The sequence below is a fragment of the Globicephala melas genome, chromosome 18 (genome assembly GCF_963455315.2).
Source record: "Globicephala melas chromosome 18, mGloMel1.2, whole genome shotgun sequence".
Classification (NCBI taxonomy): domain Eukaryota; kingdom Metazoa; phylum Chordata; class Mammalia; order Artiodactyla; family Delphinidae; genus Globicephala; species Globicephala melas.
In genome coordinates this window covers 3,024,638-3,051,461 of record NC_083331.1, presented here as the reverse complement: position 1 = coordinate 3,051,461, position 26,824 = coordinate 3,024,638, and the positions used below count along the sequence as shown (strand labels likewise).

Sequence of the window (26,824 nt, the reverse complement as noted above, 5' to 3'; positions counted from 1 at the left end):
CACGACAGTGAGAGGCCCGCGTACCGCAAAAAAAAAAAAAAAAAAAAAAAAAGTAGTTGAAAGTGATCTTCTTTTAAAAATGATTGATAGGTGCTTTATCTTTATTAAGACAATGGCGACTCCCTAGGGTCCTTGAAGTAGCTTTAAAAATCTGTGGCCAGTATGTTTTTTCATTTGGTGATCACATGCAGAACCAGAAGCTTCCCTGGAATTAAACTCAAGCAAAAATGTACAGTGTAGGTTCGTATATAAAAGGAACAGTACAATAACTTCCATTATTGTTTGTAAAACACACATAGCGGTGGTTCAAACATGCTTGGGTCCTTTGCAAAGGCTGCTCTTCAGAGCAAAGGGACATCCTCCTTCTCATTGCTTTTTAGTAACCAGACTGTGTGTACATTTTCACTAAAGTATCTCGTTGTACTTAATCCCAGAAAGTGCTTATATGCATCTTTTTTCTCCTATGGATGAAGATTTATTTCCAGTCTTAACTATCATGGACACGCTTCTGTGGACATTCTGTTCATGTCTCCCAGAATCCGTGTACGAGTTTTTTAGGGCACCCATTTAGGAGTTACTGGATTATACTGGAGTTGATGTTCAGCTATAAAAAATAATCCTAAACTCTTTCCCAAAGTGTTTGTACTAATTCATACTTAAAACCAGTAGTAGATACAACTGAAATTCAGTATTCTTGGTTTTCAAATTTCTGCAGTTTGGTGGATAAAAAATGGTATCTCATTATGATTTGAAGTTTACTTTTTGTGACTTCTAAGGAAGTTGAGCATATTTTTTTTATAATTATTAGCCATTCACATTTCTTTTTAAGAAAATATGTGATCATAGATCTTGTCCCTTTTTAAAAATACTGGCTTGCTTGTTAGTCATATATTTTGGATACTAATTCTTTGTCCATTATGTAAGTCCCAAATATCTTCTCCCCAATGAGTAGCTTGACATTTCAGCTGTTTATACAGTATCTTGAGGAACAGAAGTTCTTAATGTATTCAGTCTTTTTCCTTTTATGATCAACGCTTCTTGGGAGTTAAGAAGTCCTTTCCTATCCCAAAGTCGGGGTCTCCTATATATATTCTTCCAGAAGTTTGTTGTGTGCCCTTCACGTTCTGGGCATGTGAACTATTATTTGTTTCTGATGTGGGCAGGGAGGTAGAGTTTCTCTCCCATCTCCCAGGTCTGCTTTCAGTATTAGTTATTGATTCTTTTTCTGTTCTCTGATCGAGTTTGGGTGAGATAGAATTATCTGATCCTTTACTGTTTGGTAAGATTGGTTATAAAACTTTGTATAGAAATTGGTTACAAAACTACTGTTTCTTCTATAGGAAGATTTAAAACAAATGATTTACTTTCTTTAATTCTTCTGGGTATTGTTTCTTTGTAAGTCAATTTTCTACTATTTTTTCTAGGAATGTGTGCATTTTGTTTGTGTTTTCAAATATGTAGGTCAAAAAATGATTATAGGTTAGTCTTATCTTTTAGATCTGTGTTATGTTACTGTCATATCACTTCATTCCTGATATTTTTGGTTTTGTCTTTTTTTTGGTTAATCTTCCTAGAGGTTTATTAATTTTATTAATCTTTTCAAAGCATCAACTTTTGACTTCCACCATAAACTTTGGGAAAGAAAAGGATTTTTGTTTTAATTCTTATTATATTTTTTCTTTGATCCATGAATTATTTAGATGTTTTTATAATTTCCAAACATATAAGAAGGGTTTTTTAGTTATTTTCAAAATTGATTGATTAATTATATTGTGGTCAGAAAACATGGTCTATTTGATACCAGTTTTTCAAAATTTGTGAGACCTGATCTGTGGTGTAATACATCGTTTTGTAAGCTTTGGTTTGTTTTGTTTTGGTTTTATCCCCACAAGGTAGACTAGCACTTTCTTTGCTCATCATTCCCTTTTGCAAATGGGCTCATTTTCTTTCCTCCTGTAGTAAATTCTTCCAAAAGCCTTTTAGAGGGAGTCTCTTGTTTATATACTGCTCCCAATTTATCTGAATGTGTCTGTGTATCTGAAAATGTCTATATTTTGCCATCATTCTTGAGAGATAGCTTTGCTGAGTGCGGAATCCTAGATTGACAGTTATGTTTCTCCTAGTATCCGTAGTTTACAGATCATATTCTTCTGACTTCCATGGTTGCCGTGGTGAAGTCAGCTGAGAGTCTAATTAGATCCAAGGTACTATCTCTTTTTTTCTTTGACTGCTTTTAAATCTTTTCTTTGGCATCCTTCAGTGTTTCAGTAATATGTCTAGGAGTGGGTTTTGTTTTGTTTTTAAGTGATCTTGCTTAGTATTCTTTATGCTTTTTAATTCTGAGGATTGATACCCACTGTCACTTTTGGAAAATTCTAATTTCCTGTCCTTTATTCATTTTACTATTTCTTTATGGAATTTCAATTAAATGTTTGTCGGTTCTCATTGAAGCTTCAGTATGTTTACCTTTCCTCCATATTTTTCTGTCTGTTTCTCTGTGTCGGACTGTGGCTTCTAGGTCATTGATTTTTTATTCAATCATGTATGATCTGTGATTTAACAGTTTCTTTGAATTTTTCATCTCAATAATTATATTTCTTTATTTCAGAGGTTTGTTTGTTCATGTTTCTGGTCATTTTTAAAACTCTCCTTGCTAATGGTTTCAGTTTCCTCTTTTATTTCTTTAAACCTGTAAACACTTTATTTTTTATATCTGACAGTTCTAACATCTAAAGTCCTGGTGAGTCTGGTTCATTATTTATTTTTTTCTGTGGCTCTTTTGTTTCCTGGTATGTTTGTTGTAAATCTATTTGTGGGAATTCTTTGAGTCCTGGGGAAAAGATGCATTTTTAGAGGAAGAATTTTTTTTTTCTTTTACCAGGACTGTAGAACATTAAAATTTTGATCTATTTAATGTAAACGTTTGCCCTACAGTGTTTTGGCAGAGAATGTGAATTCGAGACCCAGATACGTGTTAGGGCTGACTAAGAGCCGTGGATTCTCAGGAAGTAGGGTTGCCATAGAAAATACTGATGCTCAGTTAAATTGGATTTTCCAATAAACAATGAATACTTTTTTAGGAAACGTAGGTTGTTTATATAAAATGGAAATTTAACCGGGCACCTCGCATTTCTTCACGTATATAGACTTTATTTTTAGAGCAGCTTTGGGTTCGCAGCAAAATTGAATGCTAAGTATAGGGCTCTCACATTCCCTGCCTCCTCAGAGATACACACAGCTCCCCCCAGCATCAGCATACCCCAGCAGACGGTGCGTTTATGACGATTAATGACCTTACGTTGACACATCGTTGTCACCCAAAGTCCATCGTTTACAGTAGGGTTTATTCTTGGCGTTGCACATCTTATGGATTTTGGCAAATGTGTAATACTCTGTATCCACCATTATAGTATCATATGAAATCGTTTCACTGCCCTGGAAATCCCCAGCACCCTGTGTTTTTATTTGCTATGTCCGACAACCCGACTGGCGATTGTTTTCCTTCCACTGAAAGCCAGACCACGACAGATCACTTTCCTTGTCTGCTGCTCGTAGGGTGTTTATGTTTCCCCATTACCATTTCTCTAAGGGCAGAGCCTTTTATGTGTCTTGCCTTTCTTGGTCTCTCTGGTTGTCCCCCCACCTAACCACCCACCACCCAGGTTTCCATTGAGATTAAAGCTCTCAGCCCTCAGGGGCTGGAAGATGCCTCCCAGCTAGAAGAATGGTCAGTAATCTCTCACTTCCTTTGGTCTGTCTTACAGCTTCATTCCTGATTCCTCAGGAATGCTTTCTGCTCTTGCTACTCATCCATACATTTTATTTTATTTTATTTTATTTTATTTTATTTATTTATTTTTACATCTTTATTGGAGTATAATTGCTTTACAATGGTGTGTTAGTTTCTGCTTTATGACAAAGTGAATCAGCTATACATATACGTATGTTCCCATATCTCTTCCCTCTTGCGTCTCCCTCCCACCCTCCCTATCCCACCCCTCCAGGTGGTCACAAAGCACCGAGCTGATCTCCCTGTGCTATGCGGCTGCTTCCCGCTAGCTATCTACCTTACGTTTGGTAGTGTATATATGTCCATGGCTCTCTCTCGCTTTGTCACAGCTTACCCTTCCCCCTCCCCACATCCTCAAGTCCATTCTCTAGTAGGTCTGTGTCTTTATTCCTGTCTTACCCCTAGGTTCTTCATGGCATTTTTTTTTCTTAAATTCCATATCTATGTGTTAGCATACGGTATTTGTCTTTCTCTTTCTGACTTACTTCACTCTGTACACATTTTAAAAGACGATTTAAAAAACGCTGACTCTCGCATTCTTATCTGTCCTGTATCAGGAGGCTTTTTAGGATCTCTTGTCCGTTCTGTTGCCAGCAATGGAAGGTATGATGTAGATGATCTCTTTCAATCCTCACAACCTAAGGAAATAGACAGTATTTTTATGTCAGTTTCACAGAGAAACTCGAGATTTGGAAACGTTCAATAATTTGCTCAAATCCACAAAGCAACACCCCCAATTCAACCCTAGCTCTTCTGATCTCCAAAGCCTGCATTTTCACCCAGTTGGCTGCATTCTCTTCCATTTCTCAATCCCTTCTACTATTCAAAGCAGCCCAAAGTGTTAAAGCTTATGTTTGTTTACTTAGTTATGATTTCTTGATTTATTTATGCCTCGGTCGACCCGCTGCCTGTGGGCAAAGCCCTCCCGTGGCTGGCCTTCGTGCTAGGGCCGGGCCTGGCCTGTGGTTTAGGCAGGACCTCCCCTCTGCTTCGAGGGTCGCCTGAGGGGTTTAGCACAGACCAAGATCGTGTCCTCGACTTTACTGGTTCGGAAACTTGACCGTGTCAGTTTACCTGGAGCTAATCTGACTCTAGTGAACTGATTCATGTGGACAGACCTCAGAGGCCAGAATTCCAATTCAAGGGTATTAACTTACCCTGGGGGGTGGTCTTTTTTCAGTGACCAGAATCCTCGCGTCCACTCTCCAGGGCCTTTCCAGGTGGCAAGGCAGTAAGGGAAACAGGTCGGTGACCAGCTTGGTGAACTTGGAATCAGAAAAAGGAAAATTCAGTGACCTAAGAAAATGACATGACCTTCAGGCTGTGGAACATCTGACAAAAGTTAACATTCGTAACAGCGGAGATTCCCGCCGCCGACGGGGATAGTGAGGCGTGTACACTGAGCGCCTGTGGGATCACCACGCCACGCACTGTGGGTGCGAAAGAGAGTAAGATGGTGACCTGCCCCTGGGGAGCTGAGCATCTCGGATCCGCTCTCTCCCTCAGTCAACTCTAGAAAATTCTCTTATGTCTGTGTGTGGCATGCTTCAGTTAATTCCAGGCCTGGGAAACCGTATGCCGGGTCTCCAGGGTGTTCTCAGCACTGTGTGTACAAGCTTCTCTGTAGGCAAGCTGCTTCTCTGGGCCCTTCTCCTCCGTTTTTAGGTAACCCTTCACCCATCGTCGTTCTCTGTGTGCTGAGTGCACAGGGCGTTGCTTCTCAGCAATGACTCACGTGGCACCGGCAGGAAGGGGGGAGACACCTCCTGAGTTAGTCCCCTTTTGCTCCTGCCAGAGCGTCCCCAGGAGCGACGACAGACATCCTGGGTTTCCTCATGTGTTTGTTCACAGGGTGGCCGACACAGGAAAGCCTGCTGGCGTATTCCTGTAGTGATGGAAAACACGGAGGCTTTGGGTTACAAGTAAGACATTAGAGTTTTGGGGAACATGGGAACGTCTAGTTCATGAGCAGAATAACTTCAGAATAACTTGACACTTGACAGCTCAGTTTGCCCCAAATAGGAGGAAACCTGAGTGCACTCGGTCCATCGGGTGGCCCTGCCCTGGAGGGTCGCTGGAGTTCTGGCTGGTTCTCGTCCTTACAGTTCAGTTGAGTCAGTAGGTCTGAGGCTTGGTCTTTGTCTTCTGGTCACCAAAACTGGGAACACTGGGCTTTTGATATAGTGCTGGCCAGGGAGGGTTTTGGCTCAATTTGGGTGGTTAGAAAGGTGCACTTCATAAAATACTTTTAATGGAGAGAAGGAAGAAATTCACATTTTTCATTTAGCTAAATGAGGCACCAATTTAACTTTGTTAAGGCCTTTAACTCTTGGGGGCCCACAGCAGTTCCCCCGGAGTTAGGTAAGGGATGGATGCACCCGGGATGTGCGGGGTTTGACTGGTCCACCTGGGAGCAGGACCCCTCACCCAGCCTCTGCACGGTGTGTGAACCCACCACATCGAGCAAAAGCTGCTCAGAAAATAGAGTTTCCAAAATCGAATAAAAATGAAAGTCAATACCAGTTGAGTTGAGAGGCACGTGGAAAGGTGCTGCTTCGTACTTGTTTTTTATTTTTTTTTTTTGCGGTACGCGGGCCTCTCACTGTCGCGGCCTCTCCCGTCGCGGAGCACAGGCTCCGGACGCGCAGGCGCACCGGCCATGGCTCACGGGCCCAGCCGCTCCACGGCATGTGAGATCTTCCCGGACCGGGGCACGAACCCGTGTCCCCCGCATCGGCAGGCGGACTCTCAACCACTGCGCCACCAGGGAAGCCCCGTACTTGTTTTTTGATGGGGCCAGAAGGGCACCAGGGTTATCGAGGGCCAGACCCTTGGGAATCAGAGGGAAACTCTTTTCCACTAGGGAGAATGCTAATGGGACCTGCGTGCACAAGACTCTCTGGCGCCTTCCCCAGCCCCAATGTTGTTACCCTCCTGGTTCCCGCTCAGGCTGGTAAACTGACTTTGTACTTGACCTGACATGAAGGAGGGCTTAGTAGAAAATGGACACAAAGCAGCTGACTTCGCCTCAGTTTCAGGGGCTGCCGAGGCTCTGGGTCCCTGGCTCCAGCTGCTGAGGGGCTGCCCGGCATCCCCGGGTCTCATACCAAGTGAGGGGCAGCTCCACTTAGGGTATTGCTTGGTGTGTTGCTGGGGAAAATCACCTTTGCCCCGGCTGCCTTGCCATCCACCTGTTTCGGCAGGTGAGTCCTATGGTTCGACCGCATGACAGCCTTGGGAGGTGAGTGACAGGAGAGACGTGATAAAGTGAGGTCAGGAGGCCTGGGTAACTGCAGTTATGGGAACCACTCGTTGGCTTTCCTCATTTATCAAGAATGGGGCTTTGCCCTAAACAGAAGGATGGAGGCTTTAGGTTTGCTGTAGCAAGTCCTTATTTATGGAAGAGAAGGCTGTTTATTGACACCGAGATTCTGAGAATTCCATCCTATTTCTTTCATCCCCGCAGTCAGCCTTCAACATGTAACTAAGACTCGTGGGCGGTGGCTTCCCCCACCCACAGACAAATTCCTTTAAGGAATCATGAGACCATCAACGCTCAGCAGCTGTTTAAAAGACTGTTTAGACTCCTGGAATGATGCTGGGAAATTCTTGGATTTGTGGTCTTGGGCAAGAAGGGAACTCAAGAGTGAGAAATCGAACAGTGAGAAATCAAGCACAGTAATAATCTCAATTCAGACCCAGGGGAACCTTCTTTACAAAAACTACTAGTCTGCTCCTCTTAATAAAGTTACTGCCAAGTAGCAGAGTTTAATGGAAAAAAAAAAGTTACTATCCTTTCTTCTCTGGATCACGTATAACAAGGGATACCAAATTCTCCATGAAATGGAGTCAGTCATTTCATGCTAAATGCTTACTTTAGAGACTATAGTTCTCATTGTTGGTTACGAGCCAGTGAATTCTAACAGGTCCTGACAAAGTGGTTTGGGATGCTGGTCACTTCTCCATCAATTCAAGTGCTCTCTCCCTATGTGATATTCTTAAGGCACCTGGTTTAGCTTTGGCCATGGAGACTTGGAACGGAGTGGTGGGAACCTTAGGGGCAGGAATTCCTGGACACACAGCCTAACTTAGAAGAAATAAGAAGCAGACATGAGCAAACACATGCCAGAGAAACAAGACTAATGGGATGCAGTTCCTGAGTGTATCTCGTTCATACGAGCCAGGGGTTCTCCAACCTGCTGTTCTCAGGACTTCCTTTTGCTCTTAAAAACTGAGGATTTCAAAGAGTTTTTGTTTATAATGGGCTAGATTACTAATATTGACAATACTAAACAAAAATAAAATTGAGATGCTTTCAAAATGCTTATTAATTTATTTAAAAAGCACAGTAATAATCCCACATAAATAACATATTTTTATGAGAATTAAGTATATTTTTTCAAGCTAGAAAAAAAAGGAGTAAGGAGAGTGTCACTGTTTTGAACTTTGCAAACCTCTTTAATGTCCGTCTTAACAGAAGACAGCTGGATCCTCAAATCTGCTTTTGCATTAAACCTGAATCTGTCACAATATGTTGTCTTAGTTGAAGAATAAGGAGAAACAGAAAAAGATAATTTGCGGGGCCCATTGCAAAGTGAAAATGCTGTCCCTTTATTAAAAAATTATTGGAAATTTTAAGAAAGTAGGGACTTCTCTGGAGGTCCAGTGGTTAGGACTCTGAGCTTCCACTGCAGGAAGCACGGGTTCCATCCCTGGTCAGGGAACTAAGATCCCGCAAGCCGAGTGGCACGGCCAAAAAAAGAGAAAAATTTAAAGAAAGTGACAGCAGAGTATCAAGCCAGACACCCATGAAGCCTCCTCTGCCCAAGATATGCTGTTGGCCCAAACACAAGTCACAGTAGTGCTGATAGTCAAGGTGTGAGACGTGGGGACAGTTTGTAAAGATCTCTGAAGCCTCAAATTCTGGTGACTTTTAAGGTGACTGCCTTTTAGGTGTGTTTTAGGTGCTTCTCTGCTAGGGGCCCACACATAAGAACCCAAGACTCAGAACTCTCTGAACCTTGAAGACATTTGTAGTCCAATCCTCCCTGCCCCTTTCTGCTTGCCTGAAACCTAGCTGTTCTTTCAGATCTCAGACAAATCACGTTATTTCTGTGAGGCCTCCTCACCTTGCTTAACAACGATAATCTTTCTTCTCCCAATTCCAATAATGTTGTTGTCTGTACCACTTATTAGGCACTTAGTAGATGCTGTTAATTTTAAATTAATTGCCAAGTAAGAGCTTGCTAATTAAGCTAATTGGAAACAGCTTCTTTGACTAGTGCTTTAAAAAAATTTTTTTTTTTTTTTCTGGCGGAGCGTCCTGTGGGATCTTAGTTCCCCGACGAGGGATCGAACCCGTGCCCCCTGCATTGGAAGTGCAGAGTCTTAACCACTGGACCGCCAGGGAAGTCCCTTTTTTAAAAAATTTGTTTTCCTCACAACTAGCAAAAAAAAATTTGATCAGTGTTTCTTATTCTCGTGGATTAGCTTCTGGGGGTACAAGTGCCCCCAGAAATTATGAGTAAAATTGTGAATGGCTACGTATATGTCACTTTTTCAGAAGAATGACCCTCTCTTTTCCCCATAAAAAGGTTAATAACAACTAAGCTAGATCCTCAACAGATTGGTCATTGGGGCATTTTAAACCCAAGATCTGCTCTCATGTGGTCAGGAAGGGTCACACAGGCAGCCCATCCTTCAGACCCTCAACTCTAGAAGCAATTCCTTCCTTGATTGTGCCAGTGGGCGTTGTTTTCTCTGCTGTGTGTTTATGTGGGAATTCCCGTCATCTGGTCACCTTTGAAATTCCAAGGGGGGGGCGTCTACGTTTGGAAGAGAAGAAGCCTTGGTTTACCTCCTGCTTCTGTCCTGTCTCACGCAAACATGTGCTTAGTTCCAGGGAAGCAGGACATGTGCTGAGCCGGGCACCTCCTTTCTGCTGGGAAACAGGCAAGAGGTCAGCAAACTTTTCCTGTAAACGGTAAATATTTTAGGCTTTTTGCAGGTCGTATGGTCTCAGTGGCAGCTACTCAATCTACCACTGTTGCAGGAACGCAGCCAGAGAAGACAGACTTGGGTAAACAGTAGGTGTGGCTATGTCCAAGCTCAGCTCTATTTACAAAAGCAGGCAGTGGCTGCATTTGGCCCCTAGGCCAGAGTTTGCCGACCTCTGATCTAATTCATGGCTCCCTGGGACCTAGGAAGTCCCAGTTATAATCAGAGAGCATAACACTGAGAGGCCGGGCAGGTCTTTCCAATCTGTGCATTTCATTGTAACCCTGGCCGCAAACGTGAGCGCACAGAGAGAGAATCCTCCTTGTCTCAGGTAACGGCCCAGACAGGCAGCCCAGTGACGTCTGCAGGGAAATAGGGGCGATTTTCTTATCACCCTGCCAGTTCTCATGCACCCTTTATCAGAGACAATGAAAAAGGTTATTGTTTACACCATCACAAACAAGGAGAGGGCAGGTCCTGGTGTAAAACCCGGATCACTCCCTCATCAGCCTCCTCTGTAATTACTGACCCTTTCTTTCTCTGTCCTGGGCAGAGGATGAATAAAAAGTTCACGGTGTGTGATGTCACCAGGGCTCTGAAAACAGTCTCTCAATTGTTTAAATTCTGCCTTTGCGCCCGCTGTCACTGGACCCCTGGCCAGCTCTCCATCAGCTACTCACTCGCGCTCGCCGGGCTTCTTCAGTGCCCCTCACCGACCTTCCTGGCGGAAGCAAGGCCCAGGTGGGAGCAGGGATCGGAGGTGGAAACTCATAAATGTGGAAGCTGATTCACAACTCCTAATGATCTGAAAACACAGATTTGAAAGTTCAACTTGCAAATCTGCATCTAAAAACTCGGCAAGTGCTCAGACTTCCTTAGATTCCCTTTTCTTACAGTTTCACCAAAGGCAACATTTCTGGTTTATTCTCAGCAGGAAGCCTTGGATTTCACTGGTCTTGTAACTCGCTGCTCTGTCCCCTCGCGGGATCCATCAGTTGTGCATTTCTCGTTTGCCTCTAGTAAGTTGCGCGGGACCGGGACTGTGGGGAGGAGATACCGAAGCTGGCTCTGATCCTGTGTCTTCTCTGCCTGAACTTGGTTTCCCGGCAACTGTTAATGCTGCCCTCCTGGATTTGCCCCGAGAAAGCCCGCTTCCCGTCACCCCCAGTGCTGGCTCCACTGCCTTCGCCTGGCGTTGCTCTCCTGCGTCAAGGTGCGCGGGGGGTCCCTGAGGCCGGCGGGGGCCAGCTGTGCCCCAGAAGCCGGGCAGCTTGCGAGGAGGCTGCGTTCAGACCCCCCCCCCCGGCCCCGCCCAAGCACCATTTGGTCCGATTGGCACCTTCAGCCACGACTCTCCTAAACTTCCACTAAAGCCCATTCGGCGGAGATTCCCCAAACGTAGGCCCGGCGCAGATGCTGGGCGGCGGACCAAATGACCGGCGCTTCTGCGGCCGCTGAGCCGGCGCAGGGCAGGGCTCTGGTCCTGGAGGGGCGGCGGAGGGGAACACCGTCCTCACGACTCGTCCGGCTGGGACGGGGCACGGGGCATCTACCTGCACAAACCGTACTTCCACACCAGGCACCTGGGGCTTTGAGTGGAGAGGTTCCGAGGCCTCACGGGCCGGTAGGCGGCCGAGCCAGGATAGGAAGCAAAGTCTGTCCGAGCTCTTTTTAAGAGGACACAGGTAGTAATTAAAGTTTGGGGTGGAAACTCATGACACCCCCGTGCAGGGAAGCCGGCAGACTCCGCTTCTGTGTCCTTGGGCAGGATGGGGTTGGAGAGGGAAAATCGCCACCACTTGCTGACGCCGCAGATGTGGACCCAGCCGTCCCATCGGTCCAGGGAAGGCGGCGAACAAAGCTCAGCTTGGATGATGGGAAATTACCCGAAGAGAATCCAGGTAGGGTTTCTTTGTTATGGATGAAAATCTTGCCAATTGAAAGGGAGAAAATAAGGACTTCAGGCACTTCAGTTTTAAATCCTTTAATAGTTTAAATCTCTCCTCTCTGGCTCTGGCTAATCGTTGATTATAATTCCTTTATAAAGCTTTTTCGAGATCAGAGACTGTGGTTGGCCAATCACAAACTTGCTCAGGTTAGACCACCACGTGAACTAAAGCACTGTAGTCGTGGCTCCAGCAGGGGACCCCAGAGTGGTGATGGCAGCAGAGAGAGGGCGGCGTGGGGTAAGGTGCCCGCAGACCCTGCAAAGCTCCGTTTAGACGAGAGCAACGGAAGCGGTTTTACTTCCTGAAGCAGCAAACAGAGCAACCTGTGCTGTTATCTGTAGGCACGTTGTGGGATGGGGCTAGGCTGGAGCCCAGGTGGTTCCAACAGATCCACTTCTCTTGGTTCAACCCTCAGTGTGCTGGAAACACAGGAAAATTGGGAAAGCTTGACTCTCATAATCAAGGTGACACGTTCTCTTTGTATCAATATAACCTCCTGGCAATTTCAACGTTATACAGGTTACTTGGATTTTTAAAGGGGTTTTCAACCTGAATTTTCGATAGAAAGGGTTTTTGGTTTTGCTTCCTCCCTCCCTTCTTTCTTTCTAATTGTAGTTGATTTACAATGTTTCAGGTGTACAGCAAAGTGTTTTAGCTATATATATATGTATAGAATCTTTTCCATTATAGGTTATTATAAGATATTGAATATACTTCCCTGTACTATATAGTAGGTCCTTGTTGTTTATCTTTTTATATGTTCTTTCTTTCCTCCTTCCCTCTCTCCGTCCCTCCCTCTCCCTCCCTGCTTCCTCCCTCCCTCCTTCCTTCCTCCCTTCCTTCCTTCTTTCTCTCTCTCTCTTTCTATATTTTAACACTCATTTTCCCAATTGAAAACCCTTGACTAGCATCAGATCAGCATAACCTATAATGCCTATGTCAAAGTTAAACTCCTCAGAATCAGACTCTCACGATTAAATAGCCCTGGTATAAAAGACGCTGTTATACAAAACGAACCAAAAAAGTATCAGTTTTGTCAAATAGCTTTTAGCTCAAAGGTTTAAAGGTATTGGAAACACAGACAAACCTAGAGTTGGGTTAGGAAATCATCGTGGTGTTAGGAAAACGCTTTCTTTCCCGTCTCTTTGTTCTTCTCCCCGCCCCCTCCCCACTTCCATAGCTCATATCTTCATGCCTCCAAATCTGTGGGGAAAGTGTCAGAGAGTAGGAAAGTTGGGAGGTGAGGGCTGGTGTGGGAAGGGCCGCTGTCAGGGGCGTGAGGTTCAGCCTCACTCAAGGACATGGTCACCCTCACTGCACCTAAAAGGACGGAGGGAGGGGGTGGGCACAGGAAGCCTGCCCCCAGCCTGAGGACGCCAGGGCACCTGGTAACCAACCGCAGCTTTGCGAAGGCCAGTTGGGGTCAGAATGAGCGTAAAGGTCAGTATTAATGTGTTTGACATTCAGCCTCCTTTTCATCATCGTATTGGGAAAACGCGATGGGAATTCCTTGCTCTGGGATTGTGTGTGGGACACGAAGCAGGCTGTGTGCGTCTCACCTCTTAAGGTGTGTGGACCAACTTCAGTCACAGGGTCAGCCTGCCCTCGGGCACATTTGCTGAGAAATTGTGACATCCTCTGTGTTACAGGAGCGCAGGCTGTGATTGATTCGTGAGATCATCACAGAGAAGGAAGAGACGGTTTTGTGACTTTTCTTCTTATTCCCAAATTTTAGGGACACAGTATTTGCCCCGAAGGCTTATGGATAAGCAACGTTGGTCTCATTGGGAATGTTAAACTCTAACATTCCCAATGGAATGGGAGAAGAAGGGAAAAGTAACCTAGAATTAAAAAGCACGGTGGGAAGCCCGGTGACGAAGTGCTAGGCCACATTCTTCAATGCTGCGTGTTTACAGTACCGCAGTTTTCAAAGCACATCAGGTTTCCAGACGAAATCGCTGTTTTCTCCCCACCGACCACTTAGATCAGAGACGGGATTGCACGCTTACACACGTACCTGACTCACCATTTCACACACGGGTTCACACGTAGTCATCAGGTGTCCTGACCGTGAAGACATGAGCCTTCCTGAATTAACTTAAAGGACAGACGTCAGAATGCCTTGTGCATGGACTTAATCTGGGCAGCTTGATCAAAACAGAAATTCCTCCGTGTTAACCAAAGAGACATGTACCACAACGTTCACTGCAGCACTATTTACAATGGCCAGGACATGGAAGCAACCTAAGTGTCCATCGACAGATGAATGGATAAAGAAGATGTGGCACATATATACAATGGAATATTACTCAGCCGTAAAAAGAAACGAAATGGCATTGTTTGTAGTCAGGTGAATGGCCCTAGAGTCTGTCATACAGAGTGAAGTAAGTCAGAAAGAGAAAAACAAACACCATATGCTAACGCATATATATAGAATCTAAAAAAAAAAAAAGTTCTGAAGAACCTAGGGGCAGGACAGGAATGAAGACACAGACGTAGAGAATGGACCTGAGGACATGGGGAGGGGGAAGGGTAAGCTGGGACAAAGTGAGAGAGTGGCATGGACATATACACACTACCAAATGTAAAACAGATAGCTAGTGGGAAGCAGCCTCATAGCACAGGGAGATCAGCTCGGTGCTTTGTGACCACCTAGAGGGGTGGGATAGGGAGGGTGGGAGGGAGACACAAGAGGGAGGGGATATGGGGGTACATGTATATGTATAGCTGATTCACTTTGTTATAAAGCAGAAGCTAACGCACCACTGTAAAGCAATTATACTCCAGTAAAGATGCTAAAAAATAACAAAACAAAAAACCAGAGAGGCTGCCCCAACCAGCCAGTGGCAGAGCCCGGGAATCTGCATTTGACCAGGCCCTTCGGGTTGATTTCGACACTGATGAAACGCACTTAGAGAAACACCGCTGGGAACTTCCATTAAACACTGGTTCGCAGAGGGCTGCTGTTGGCTAAATTCAAGTTCAAAGCTTTAAAAACAGTGCAACAGTTGCCGGGATGATGCAAATGTTGTATGAAGCTATATGTGTAAACATATTTTAAACGGGTCTGAGTCGATAATGAAGCCTTTTTTTGCATATGGGTCTTGGTTAATGATGCCAATCGTGGCTTAGTTGAGCGGAACATACAAACTCACTCAATCTAAGTGCTTCCTGTTTGGTGTTGCCGTCGTCCTTTCCTTCTTCAGGGTACATTCGCAGACAGAGGGATGTCCCAGCCTAGCTCGGCTTCCTCCTCGTCCCGCTCTCTGACTCGGTGCTGTGTTACTTGTCTGCTCGACCTGACGTGGACACTTGCTTTGGCAAACGACATGTGGGGGACATGGGGGTACAGGAGCTTAGGTGATGAAATGTCAGCCTTGGTTTCCCTTCCAGGGTTATTGAGACGTTATTAACATATAACACTGTGTAAGTTTAAGGTGTACAACATAATAATTTGATAAATTGTGAAATGATTACTACCAGTTTAGTTAACCTACTGTGAACTCACAGTTACAATTTTTTTCTTTCTTGTGATGAGAACTTTAAAGATCTGCTCTTTTAGCAGCTTTCAAATGTCTTTTAAAAAAATTTTATTTATTTATTCATTTATTTAATTTTTGGCTGCATTGGGTCTTTGCTGCTCCACGCAGGTTTTTCTAGTTGCTGAGAGCGGGGGCTACTCTTTGTTGCGGTGCACGGGCTTCTCATCGCGGTGGCTTCTCGTTGCGGAGCATGGGCTCTAGGTGCGCGGGCTTTGGTAGTTGTGGCGCATGGGCTTCAGTAGTTGTGGCTCGCGGGCTTTGTTGCTCGGCGGCATGTGGGATCTTCCCGGACCAGGGCTCGAACCCATGTCCCCTGCATTGGCAGGCGGATTCTTAACCACTGTGCCACCAGGGAAACCCAATGTTGTCTTTTTAAAAAATCAAACTTCTCCGGTCTCAGCAGCTGTGGCCCCTGCAGTTTGGGAGATGCAGGAAAGAGTTTTTGGCAACCTCTTCTCTACTCGGTGGGGGGAGAAAAGAGAACGCTCCATCTCCCAGATTCTGGACAGGGATTGTTTGATGGTTACATACACACACGTATATGAATACACATTTACATGCGTACACATCACACACACACACACACACACGCAGAGTGTCAGGTTCACTGGTAATTTCCAGGCTCTAATCCACGACTGTTGGCTTCTAGGAACAGAGTGTGCTCCTCTGGAAGAGCAAGTGCTCAGTGAGTTTCACGCCACGTTTTGTGTCTCTCGTAATTTTCAGTGGGGGACTTTTGTGTTTATAGGCTTGTATGGGGGGGGCAGAACATAGGGCCAGCACAACTCAGAAGGAAGGGTCACATGGTTTTAATTCTGTGCTGATTCATCACATGTTGATATTTTCTAATAAATGCGCTTCCTCACAAAATTGCAAAGGACAGCGACTGGAACAAACGACAGCATCCTCAGGACAAAGGTTGCGAGGAGAACGACCAACATTAACTGCTTCTCAACCTTGGAAACATGAGTTGTGGTTTCCCTCCACCCGCCCCATTTTGATGGTACTGGTAGAGGTCAGATGATGGATTTGCAGTGGTCAAGCATTTTGCATTTCCCAGAGTGCTTTAATGTGAGGGGGCAGGGAAAGTGTTGTTGTTTCCACTTTTTCCCTGTAGGGAAACCGAGGCACAGAAGGTGCAGGGCACGTCTGGCCCCGTGACTGCTGAGTGACCCCTGAGGGTGACCTGCTGTCCCGACCGCCGCCGCCTGGGCGGCCCAGTGTGTCTCTGCTGCCTTTTAAAATCCACAGTCTCTCTTTGTTTCTGTTTTCTTTTGTTTTTTCCTTGGAATTCATTCTCAAAAAATAAAATCCAAGGCTGTTTTGTTTGTAAATGTTTCCTCCTAAAATGGACTTCTTTGTATCACTTTACATCTACATATATCACTCATTATCAGACCTTTTGTATGAGGTTTTTGGCATGCCTCTTGGAAATTTGTATCTGGAAAACTGTCTTCTTTGAATAACGGATCTATTTTCTGTTATCAGATTAGGAGATTTACGTACTTCTTGTCTTCCAGAAAGCTTAGAGCCAAATTTAATATTCAATCACGGCCTTTGTATTAATTTCCTAAATTAATTTCCTCTCCTTCCATGAGGTTTTTTTTTTTTGCGGTACGCGGGCCCCTCACTGCTGTGGCCTCTCCCGTTGCGGAGCACAGGCTCCGGACGCGCAGGCTCAGCGGCCACGGCCCACGGGCCCAGCCGCTCCGCGGCACGCGGGATCCTCCCAGACCGGGGCACGAACCCGTGTCCCCTGCATCGGCAGGCGGACTCCCAACCACTGCACCACCAGGGAAGCCCCCATGAGGTTTTAAATTGTGTATTTCAGCTTTATTTTACAGGCACCTTTTATTATGCACGAACACTTTTTGGAAATAGACAGGGTGTATACATTTTGAATAAATATTTCTCGATCTGAGTTTAATTTAGTACAAACACATCAAATGCCTTAAATAAAGCTGTAATATTACTTTATGGAATTGGGTGAATCATATAATATACTTTTTTTAAAGTTACAAATACTGTAAGAGTAAAAACTTGTTGTGGAAGAAATTTATTGTATAAAATGACATTATAAACAATACCAGGCTTTATGACGACGGGGAATGAAATAAAACCAGTGTGGAAGGGAATTTGGGAAGTTAGATGGAGGAATGCTACCGTTTAATTTTAGTTTGAATTATCTCTAAGCAATTCATATGAAATATTTTGAGGGAAGATCGTTTTTACACTTCACAGAAAAAATAATCTGCACACAGGGTCCTGAGATTTGTCCTCACTCCAGGCTCTCGGCTTCAACAAGGCTACCTCATCATCATCGTGTGGTCACTGCTAGAACTAAAGAGCTCCGCCTCTTCCTCCCCGCCCCTCGGGAGATCTGCCTCGGAGCACATGTGTGGTCTCAGACGACTCAGATTCCACTCAGAGCCTTGTTTGGCTAATCTGTAAAATGGGACCATAACACCCACCTCAGTGGGCAGTGCTGGCCGTTTAACAACGTGAACGGAGTCTCATAACAAAATTTAGGACCAGAAATTTGCGCAGTGCCTAACACATATTTCCTTGGAATTTGCATTCTACCTCATGAAAAAGATAAAGGTTGCATTTTCTGTTTCATTAACTCCTGGGTGGAGCCCTGTACTCGATGTTTACAAAGCAGGTTTGCTGGAATATGTCGCACACACAGAGAGAAGTGCATAAGTGGTAAGTGTGCAGGCAGCCGCTGGGATTTTCACACACTCAACACAACCAAGTACTAGCACTGAGATTAAGAAACAGCTTCCAGGTCCCCTCTGGTCCCCTCTTGGTCACTGCTCTGCCCCAGGAAGGGCCCCACCCACTGTCCAGACTTCTGGTTTTGCCTATTTGGGGATTTTCCACAAACAAGTATAGCACACTCTTTGGTGTGTGGCTTCTTTCACTCAACAGGACGTTTGTAAGATTCATGCCTGGTGTGTCTACCACACACCAGCCGTGGTTTGTTCATTCCTGTGACTGCGTCTACCGCACGACACCAAATGTATGTGTCAGTTCTACCGATGATGCAAGTTTGGGCTTCCAGTTTGAGGACTTTATGAGTAAAGCGGCTGAGGGCCTTCTCGAACTGTCTTACGGTAAATGTATGAATGATGAATACTGAGGGGTGTAGCAGCTGGTTTGAGGGTATGAGATTGGTGAGCCTTAGTAGGTCCTATCAGTTTTCCAAGGTGCCAAATTTATCCCCACTGGAGTGTGGGAGTGCCTCTTCATCCTCATGGCCACGTGTCATGCTCCCTTTCTCATTTTGGTGTTCCCACTACATGGCTGTGTAGTGATAGCTCAGGATGCTTTTAGTTTGCATCTCCCAGGTGACAAATGAATCTGATGTTGTTGTTAACATTACCTTATATTGTTTAAAGTAAGATGCCTGCATACCTAACACAGAAAGCAAAAGCTACTAGAAATATAAGCAGAACTTGATAAAGCACAAATATAATGAATGGTTGTAAATATTCTTATTTTGTAATGCAGCGGATCTAGTAAACTTTAATCAAAGATAAATGGGATCCTCACACATCCACAATCTCATGTAATAACCCACGTGAAGTTTGTATCCTACAAATACATAATATATCGTTTTCCCTTAGGTTTTTTTTTGTCCTTTAAAATGTATTAAATTTATAAAATTCAATTTGGTACTTGATGATGAAGGACCTTTCAACTAGTTCACGAAAGTCGAGATTTTAGAGCCCTTGGTCTCTCATCAAAATCCAATAAAATTAGATGAACTGTGTAAAGACCCAATCAAAATGCTTGGGAATCAGCGAGCACACTCACACAGTACCGGTAGAGCAAAGAGGAAGTCGAGGGTGAAATTACAAGTCATCTAGTGTGCATTGAAACTAGAGGAACTTATCCCAAACCTACGGGGTCCAGGGAAAGTTGTCATTCAAGGAAATAGCCTTAAATACCTTCTTGGCCCTAGAAGGAATTTTTAAAATACAGGTTAGAATTCATTTTAAGATGCTGGAAGAAAAAAAATAACCAAACAAACCCGAAGGATCCAGGAAAAGGAAACTGAGATAGGAGCTGGTAATAATGGAGTAAACACAAGGACTATTAAGTCTTTGGCTACGGAAATTCAGTATTAGGTTCAGAAATTGTTACCAACCCTGTGGAGTCAGGCCCAACGAGGGTCCTCCTGCCGGTGTCGTTGGAAACAATAGAACGAGACGGAGTTCGGTTCAAAAGCAAAGGAAAGTTTCCTTCTTTGATCAAAGGACTGGGAGTCGCCGCGTTCTAGAGCCCACGCTCTCCCGGCAGCCTGTGCGGGGGCCGCTTTATACAGGACGGGCGGGGCTGTGGGCGGGGTTCTTGCGGGGCGGGCGCAGGCGCCGCCGAGCGGCTCAGGCTCCAGGCTCAGTGCCGGCGCCACCTCTCTGCACACGGCCCACTGCGGCCGCCATCTTGAAGTGTGTGTCGTGGGCGACGCGTCTGACCTCGGCCCGCTGGGGTCTGGGGTGCGAGGCGCCTGCACACGGCCCTACAGGCAAGTGCCGCTGGACTAAGCGCGAAAGGGGAGATTGGACTTTATCACGTAGATTCCAACTTATTTTTCCTGAGGACCCCCGTGGGCTTTGATGGTGACAAAATGCCTGAATCTGACCCTGGACAAGATGAGCGGCCTGAAGACAAATGTGTCGCCTGTCTGGTTATTTTGTTTCCTTTGCTATAAAATAGCAATAGCTGGAGCAGAAATAATAATACCCAAGACAGTGTAAGTGGTCACAGTCAGGTCTAAAAATGCAGTATTGTTGTGTCATGATTTCCTGTCTACGTCTGCCAAGACGCTCACTTTGGAATACTGCAGACACAAAAGTCCACGCACATTTAAAGGGACCGTGGGAGCTCTGTTTATCACGGAGGCCTCTGCAGCGCGTGTGTGGATATTCTGCAGAAAGTTCCTAAACCACCTTCACCGCGGAGCCACGTAGATGGACGCCTGCAGGGGCCGTACAAGCCAACAAGAGGTGAGTCTGATTATTTTTGTTTGAAGACACGTTCAGACTCTTTCTGAACTCTCCGTAGAAGTCACAGGATGGATGTTAACCACAAATTTATGAGAAATTCTCATAAGGTTCCTTGTCTATAGTAGATATTAGAAAACAGATAGAAAGTTGATCTCAGATAGTAACAGGGCATGACAATCTTCGGTGTGTTCTGGTTCCTTGAAATCTGATAATGCTGACTGGTCAGATTCCCAGAGCCCAGTTTCCCTGCTGGACCAGTTCTCCTGGGAAACCAGCCTCCCTGTTAAAAGACGAGACCAGTGAAACGGAACAAACGCAGTCAGCACAGTTAAGGTGCCTTATGTTTATAGGACAAGAGGCCGGCTCCGACCATGTACCGTCAGGCAGCATCTGGGGAAGGAGGAGGGCAGCCTGGGACACGGGGCAGCGGGCTGGGTCTCAGCCATGGGCAAGAACTCACCGCGGCGAAGTCGTTTTCTGTGCTGTCTCTCAGGCAGGGGTTTAAATGCAGGGATGGTACTGTACTTTCCTGATGTTGCGTGAAACCTGTCCGCATCCAGCTCCAAATTCAGGATTCCGTGTCCTGTTGACAGTTGGTGTCTCTAGGTTGCAGGGCTGCGGTCGCCCTGCAGGCTCTGTGGGCAGGAGCTGTGCGCCGCCCGCGTTTGGTGGTGCTGGTTTGCACAACATAGACTCGACATCTAGAGGGAAGCCTCCTGCACTGGTGCCTCTGTGACGTCCCAGGAGGCTTCCCCACTTCTCAGAAACGTGCTACTTGTTAACTTCTCTACTAAACCATCTAAGTTGTGTGCTTGAGGGTTTTTTTCCCATCACGTTCTTCCAGGTGAGTGTATTGTAAGCTAAAATGAGTTATAGACCCAGGTCTGCCAGGGACTGGTTGGGTTGCCATAAGAAAGCCTTTTCGAGGGACTTCTCTTGTGGTGCAATGGTTAAGAATCCACCTGCCAGTGCAGGGGACACAGGTTCGATCCCTGGTCCAGGAAGATCCCACATGCTGTGGAGCAACGAAGCCCGTGCGCCACAACTACTGAGCCTGCGCTCTAGAGCCTGCGAGCCACAACCACTGAGCCCGCATGCCACAACTATGGAAACCCACGTGCCTAGAGCCCATGCTCCACAACAAGAGAAGCCACCGCAGTGAGAAGCCTGCACACCGCAACGAAGATCCAATGCAGCCAAAAAGAAAAAAAAAAAGAAAGCCTTTTCTCTTCTCTGGATTTCCTTGACATATGTGAATGGGAGAGTCTGTGACCTGTACGGGACGCTTTGGCACTAACCCCCATAGCTTCTCCCTTTCTGTTCTCCCCACACAGCTCGTGCCTTGTTGCAGGGTCCCTGTGACCTGCCATGAGGACGTGACCGGCAGATGCAATTTCCAGTCCGGTAGATAGGCTGTATCTGCGGTCATCAAGATTGTCTGTCTTTGTCTGGACATTTTGGGTGGATGCCCTTATCCTGGAGGAGACGACACTTCCTCAGACGCTGGATATGTTCTGTCCTCGCTGTTCCTGCCCAGTGGCCCCCCACTGACCCCTGTCACGGTCCCCTCCCCCCATGCACTCCGGGTGCAGCCTGTCCTGTGCCATCAGACACCCCTCATGGGTGGCCTCTGGGCTGCCTGGCTGGCCCCCTTCCAGCCGCACCTGCTGACTCCCCTGTGCAGGCTCTGACCACGCTCACCAGGACCAATTGACAGGGTCTTGCCCCAGGTTCACGCCCCTTGCCTCCCGCTGGGGGCTCCTGGAGGATGCCCGGGCGTGGGACTTGGGAGTCCTGGCATGCACACATGCACAAGCCAGTGCGTGGGGGAGGTTAGTCTCCGGCGGGTGGTCGGTTGAAGGAAGCCTCGAATAATGCTGTGCCCGCTGGTCACGAGAGAATGGTCCCTGTAGGGGCTGGTCCAGGGACAAGGGGAGGAGAGAAGAGGTTCCATAGAGGGGGAGAGCCTCCGAGCTGAATCTTGAGAGAAGCGGGTGGCTTCAGGGGCAGGCGCTGAGAGGAGGGTCGGGACTGGACGCAGAGGGCACAGCGCCGTCAGAATTACGGGGAGGGGCCTGCTGGTGGTTGGTTCCCCAGGACCAGAGGAGGGCGGGGAGGGCGCTGGGGGTGTGCAGACAGCAGGACCCCGGGGCTGCGTGTCTCTGAGGCCTGGCTTCTCTGTCGTGTTCTCTTCCCCCGTGTCTCCTCTGCCACATGCAGATGGAAACCTGCCTGGTCGTTGAGGGGCCCCAGTGCAGGCAGAGCTCAGCTGTGTCTCCCCGCTCCATCCTTGCTGGGCCTCAGGGCCCCTCGGGTCTCTGCTCTCCGTACAGCTCCCAGTGGAAGGATGGGAGGACCAAGCCCGATTCCAAAGGCTGTCTCGGGCTCAGCGGCACAGTTTGATCCTAACATTTTTGTTCCTTGGTTGTCATTAAGAAAAGATCTTATATTTAAATTCAAAATGGACCTTCACCTAAGTCAGGGTGCTTCCTATTGATACAGACTCTGTGCGTGTGTGTGTGTGTGTGTGTGTGTGTGTGTACTTTTAATCTGTTACCTGAAGAACAAGTGTTCCTGGTGGGTTGCTAGGACTCGCCAGCACATCTCTGCCTGACTCCCCCGTTTCCAGCTGAGAACTGGTCTCCGTGGACACCAGCCAGACGACAAGGGGAGACGGATGGTGTAAAAGGGTCTTACTTTAGGGGACTCTTTGGACACAGTAGGATGTGACTAATTTCTCTATGAAAGACACATTTGATAAGAAGAACATAAATATTCAGCGTCTTGGCCTTGGACATCCCTCCCCCCGCCCCGCCCCGCCCCTACCCTCTGCACGCGGGGAGCCTGCGCCCAGAGCCTGCCCAGCGGCTTCCCCTCCTCCCCCCGCTGGGTTCCTTGTTTGACTCTCAGTCCTGAGCAGCTTTTTATTTATAAAATGTGTCTCCTGTTTTCCTTGGAAAATCGTCCCACCGAGCTTCCTGTAGGGATATTTGGGGACTAAAGCTTTGGCTTCTGATTTTTCCCTCTACTTGACGTAACGGCTCTGAGGCCTGATTCTTTTGAATTTTCTGCTTCCCCTGCTGCTCTGTAGGCTAAAGAGCAGCAAGGCTCCTTTAGCGTCGTTTTCAGTTTAGGAGGCCCGCCTGTACCTGCAGCACGAATTTCTTTAGCTCCGTGATATTTTCCTTTTGGATCTAAAACATCAAGTGTTTGAGGAGCGAGAACATTCTGTCGGCTTTTGCGTTTTATGGTCACGAAACACAGAAAGGGTTTTGTGTGAGGTATGTTTGCAGAGTTTCAGAGCTGGGGCACTGCCTGAGACGTTTTCTCCAAGACTCTTTTGACCTCGTTTTCTTTTAGACTGGAATGTGAGTTTCAGGTTTTTTTCCTTTTCATGAAGCAGTGCCACGATCGATAAAAGATGAGCGATAGAATCTGGAAAAATCACTGCATTTAGATGCAAACACCTAGTGAGCCATGAGCCACTGAAACTCCCTCTGGACGCTCAGGGTTCGTGGGTGATTTGCCTGGAGCTGCTGCGTATCCATGTTCAGGTAGAAATGATCTGTGGGGCAGAGGTGCTAACACCACCTACTGGAGCCATGAGATTGGGTGGTTCTAACCCTGGACCTCAGCTTTCTCACCGGGAAATGAGGCGGGTCAGCCAGCTCACCGTCTGACCATCCTTCTGGACCTGCTTGCTGTGAGGTGGCAGGTGCAGGACGGTACTTCTCTCCCCGGCCACGAGGTGTCCGAGGAGCACACACCTGCGGGGCTGTCTCCCCTGCGGCTTTGTCCTCCCTGGGAGCTCGGGAGCCCCTCACATGTGAGCAGGGCGATGCTTTGGTCTCACGTTTGTCATATTTGGGGGCTGGTGACTCAGCCATCCAGACTCAGACAAGAATTTTAAGAGACACCAAAACAATCCCTTTGTTTTCTTTTTTTTTAATTTTATTTTATTATTTCTTTGGCTGCGTCGGATCTTTGTTGCTGCGTGCAGGCTTTCCCTGGTTGCGGGGAGCACGGGTTACTCTTCGTTGCGGTGCGTGGGCTTCTCATTGCGACGGCTTCAGTAGTTGTGACGCACAGGCTTAGTTGCTCTGTGGCATGTGTGACCTTCCCGGACCAGGGCTCGAACCCGTGTCCCCTGCATTGGCAGGCGGATTCTTAACCACTGCGCCACCAGGGATGCCCCTCCCTTCATTTTCTTGATGGCTGTTTGAAACCTGGCTGGAACCAGACCCTTTCAGGAATGGATTATCGTGTGGGCCACGAAATAGGAATTTACAAGTGTTTTTCAAACACGAACACGTGGACCAAGGAAGAGTTATCGTGGATTATTTATACCATTTAGGTGTAGACACCTTTAGAAATAAAATGGCAGGCGGCAGGCTCAGGCTTCCCTCTGTGTCCAGGGTCTGTGGGGGCTCTTACAGAGCTTTGCCTGTGCTGGGTCACCCCGAATAACAGGTGCCGTGTGCTCGGGGCAGCGTGCAGAGGGGTGGATGTAAAACGCCCACAAAGAGCCGTCGCTTCAAGGACGTGCCAGCTCCTTCCTGTGCTTCTTCCCACAGGGGAGGACCCAGTTCCCATCACACCCACAGCAGCCCGGGGTGGTGGGCCACTGGTTCATTTAGCCGGGAGAGAAGGGAAAACCCTCCGGGGGGAGTTCATGAGGCCTGCGCATCCATTTGCAACAAGCATGGACAGACAAATGTCAGGTTTAGCAAAATAAGCTCTACCCCAGTGAGTCTCGAAGGAGGAGGGTTCCTGGGAATAACCACCAAGCTACGTTTGGAGGTGTCGATGGGGGGACTTTAGAAGTGTCAGCACCAGAGAGAACCTTCCAGTGTAGGGTGGGCTGTTGCACGATGGTACGAGGGTCGTAACCCTGACATTCATGCAAGAATAGCGCTAGCTCCTTGTGATACTGTGCCCTTTGCCATCTAAAAAGGAAGTCGATTTCAGCTAGCCACCTTTCAGAAGGTGTTATTATGACTATGATTTTACATTTATAATTCAAATTTTTTATGAACAACAGAATGCCAGTTGCTATAATTCAAAATTCATGTGCCAGGAAAACAAATGCTGTGCCCTGTCTTACTTTACATAGTCTTTGCGGTTTGGATCAGCAAACCTATGGTCTCTCTCAGTCCAGAGGGTGATGTCCCACTTAGGGTAAAGGGGCCTCAGCCTCTGGTCCACATGTGGATAATATGAAGCATATGTGTTTGTGGTAAGACTGTCCTTTCGTGTGACACTCAGTTTCTATGTTGCTCTTAAACTGTCCCCGGTCTCCCCTGCTCCTTCAGGGTACATACGTTGCTCTGTATCCATCCTTTCGTCCTTGGTACTCGGAGGCCTGGGTTCAAATGCTGCCTCTGTCCTTTTCTGACTGTGTTGTTTTGGGCACTTTCCTTACCTTCTGTGTGACTCAGCACATTGAGGGTATAAAGGTTCTGACCCCGCTGGGTTGTCGTGAGGAGTTAATAACGAGTTGATGCTGCACCTCACACGTCCCCAGCTACCGGCCTCGTCCATCTAAAGCATGTATCGCGTGGTGTGGCCTGGTGCCACGTACCAGGCACTGTGCCGGGCTGTGGCCTTCAGTGCTGGTGAGAAGAGCCCTCGAGACCAAGGGCCCCAACACCGGTCCTCGGGTGCTACTGGCCCTACTAGCCGAGTGACTCTGGACAAGTCACCCGACCTCCTTGGGCCTCAGTTTTCTGTTTTGTCAAATGGTGAAGATGGAGTCAGTAATCTCACAGTTGTGTTCCAGCTCTAAGTACTCTTGGAAGTCCTAATCCCCAGCCAGGCGGCCTCATGGAGATTCATGGCAGGGGGCTGAGGATTTCCGTCTTCCCCTGGCCATGACTCAGAAGAGAGCAACTGCGATATGTTAGGTAAATGACCTTGGCAGTGTCAAATCTTATTACGGAAAGTGTCTTTTGAGTGTTTGGGTTGGAAGAGTTATGAGGATATCACATATTAAGATTAGTGGTTTGACAATTCAGGGAGTATATTAACAACAGGTTTTACTGCTGTAGGGAACCAGCACATTTCTCTATGAAAAGCCCTGTAAGACGTTTTAGCTGGTCTTCATAATGGGAAGTGGGGTAGAAGCAGGTCCCAGGCATTTCATGGATGTTGAAACAGTTGAATGGAGGAAATTAGTCACTTTTTACCAGATGAATAAATAGATAAAGTTAAGACTAGAACTGATGGAAGAATAGAAGCGCCCAGGGTCTGTTGTTTGCCCACATCTGAAAGTACTTTACGATCCATTTAGAGATGCTTTGGAAGTTCCAGAAAGGGGCAGGCTGGCAAAGCTTACGCACCTGGCTCAGCAAATTCCTCTGCCTTTAAAGTAGTAAAAGAATAAACTTAACCTCAGAGTCATCGTGCCTTTTCCATGTAAAATACACGGTTAATTAAGTCCTCCTCCTACACTCTCCCATGCCACCCTGTTCTTCTGTCCTGCATGGCAGCTCCGTGGAGGTGGCAGTGTTATCTGATCATTCACTGTCGTCCCCT

General features: G+C 46.8%; 2 protein-coding genes across 2 annotated transcripts in view; both read left to right on the top strand.

The window, feature by feature from the left end:
• The window catches only part of AMER2 (APC membrane recruitment protein 2), a 267,274-nt gene that overhangs the window by 111,848 nt on the left and 128,602 nt on the right, over positions 1-26,824 (top strand). The gene's annotated exons all lie outside the window — the stretch shown is intronic.
• SPATA13 (spermatogenesis associated 13) overlaps positions 19,792-26,824 on the top strand; it is a 206,721-nt gene continuing 199,688 nt past the window's right edge. The window contains exon 1 of the mRNA XM_070044104.1: positions 19,792-20,290. Coding sequence (XP_069900205.1) covers positions 20,255-20,290 — 36 coding nt within the window. The 5' untranslated portion in view covers positions 19,792-20,254. The remainder of the gene's footprint in view (positions 20,291-26,824) is intronic.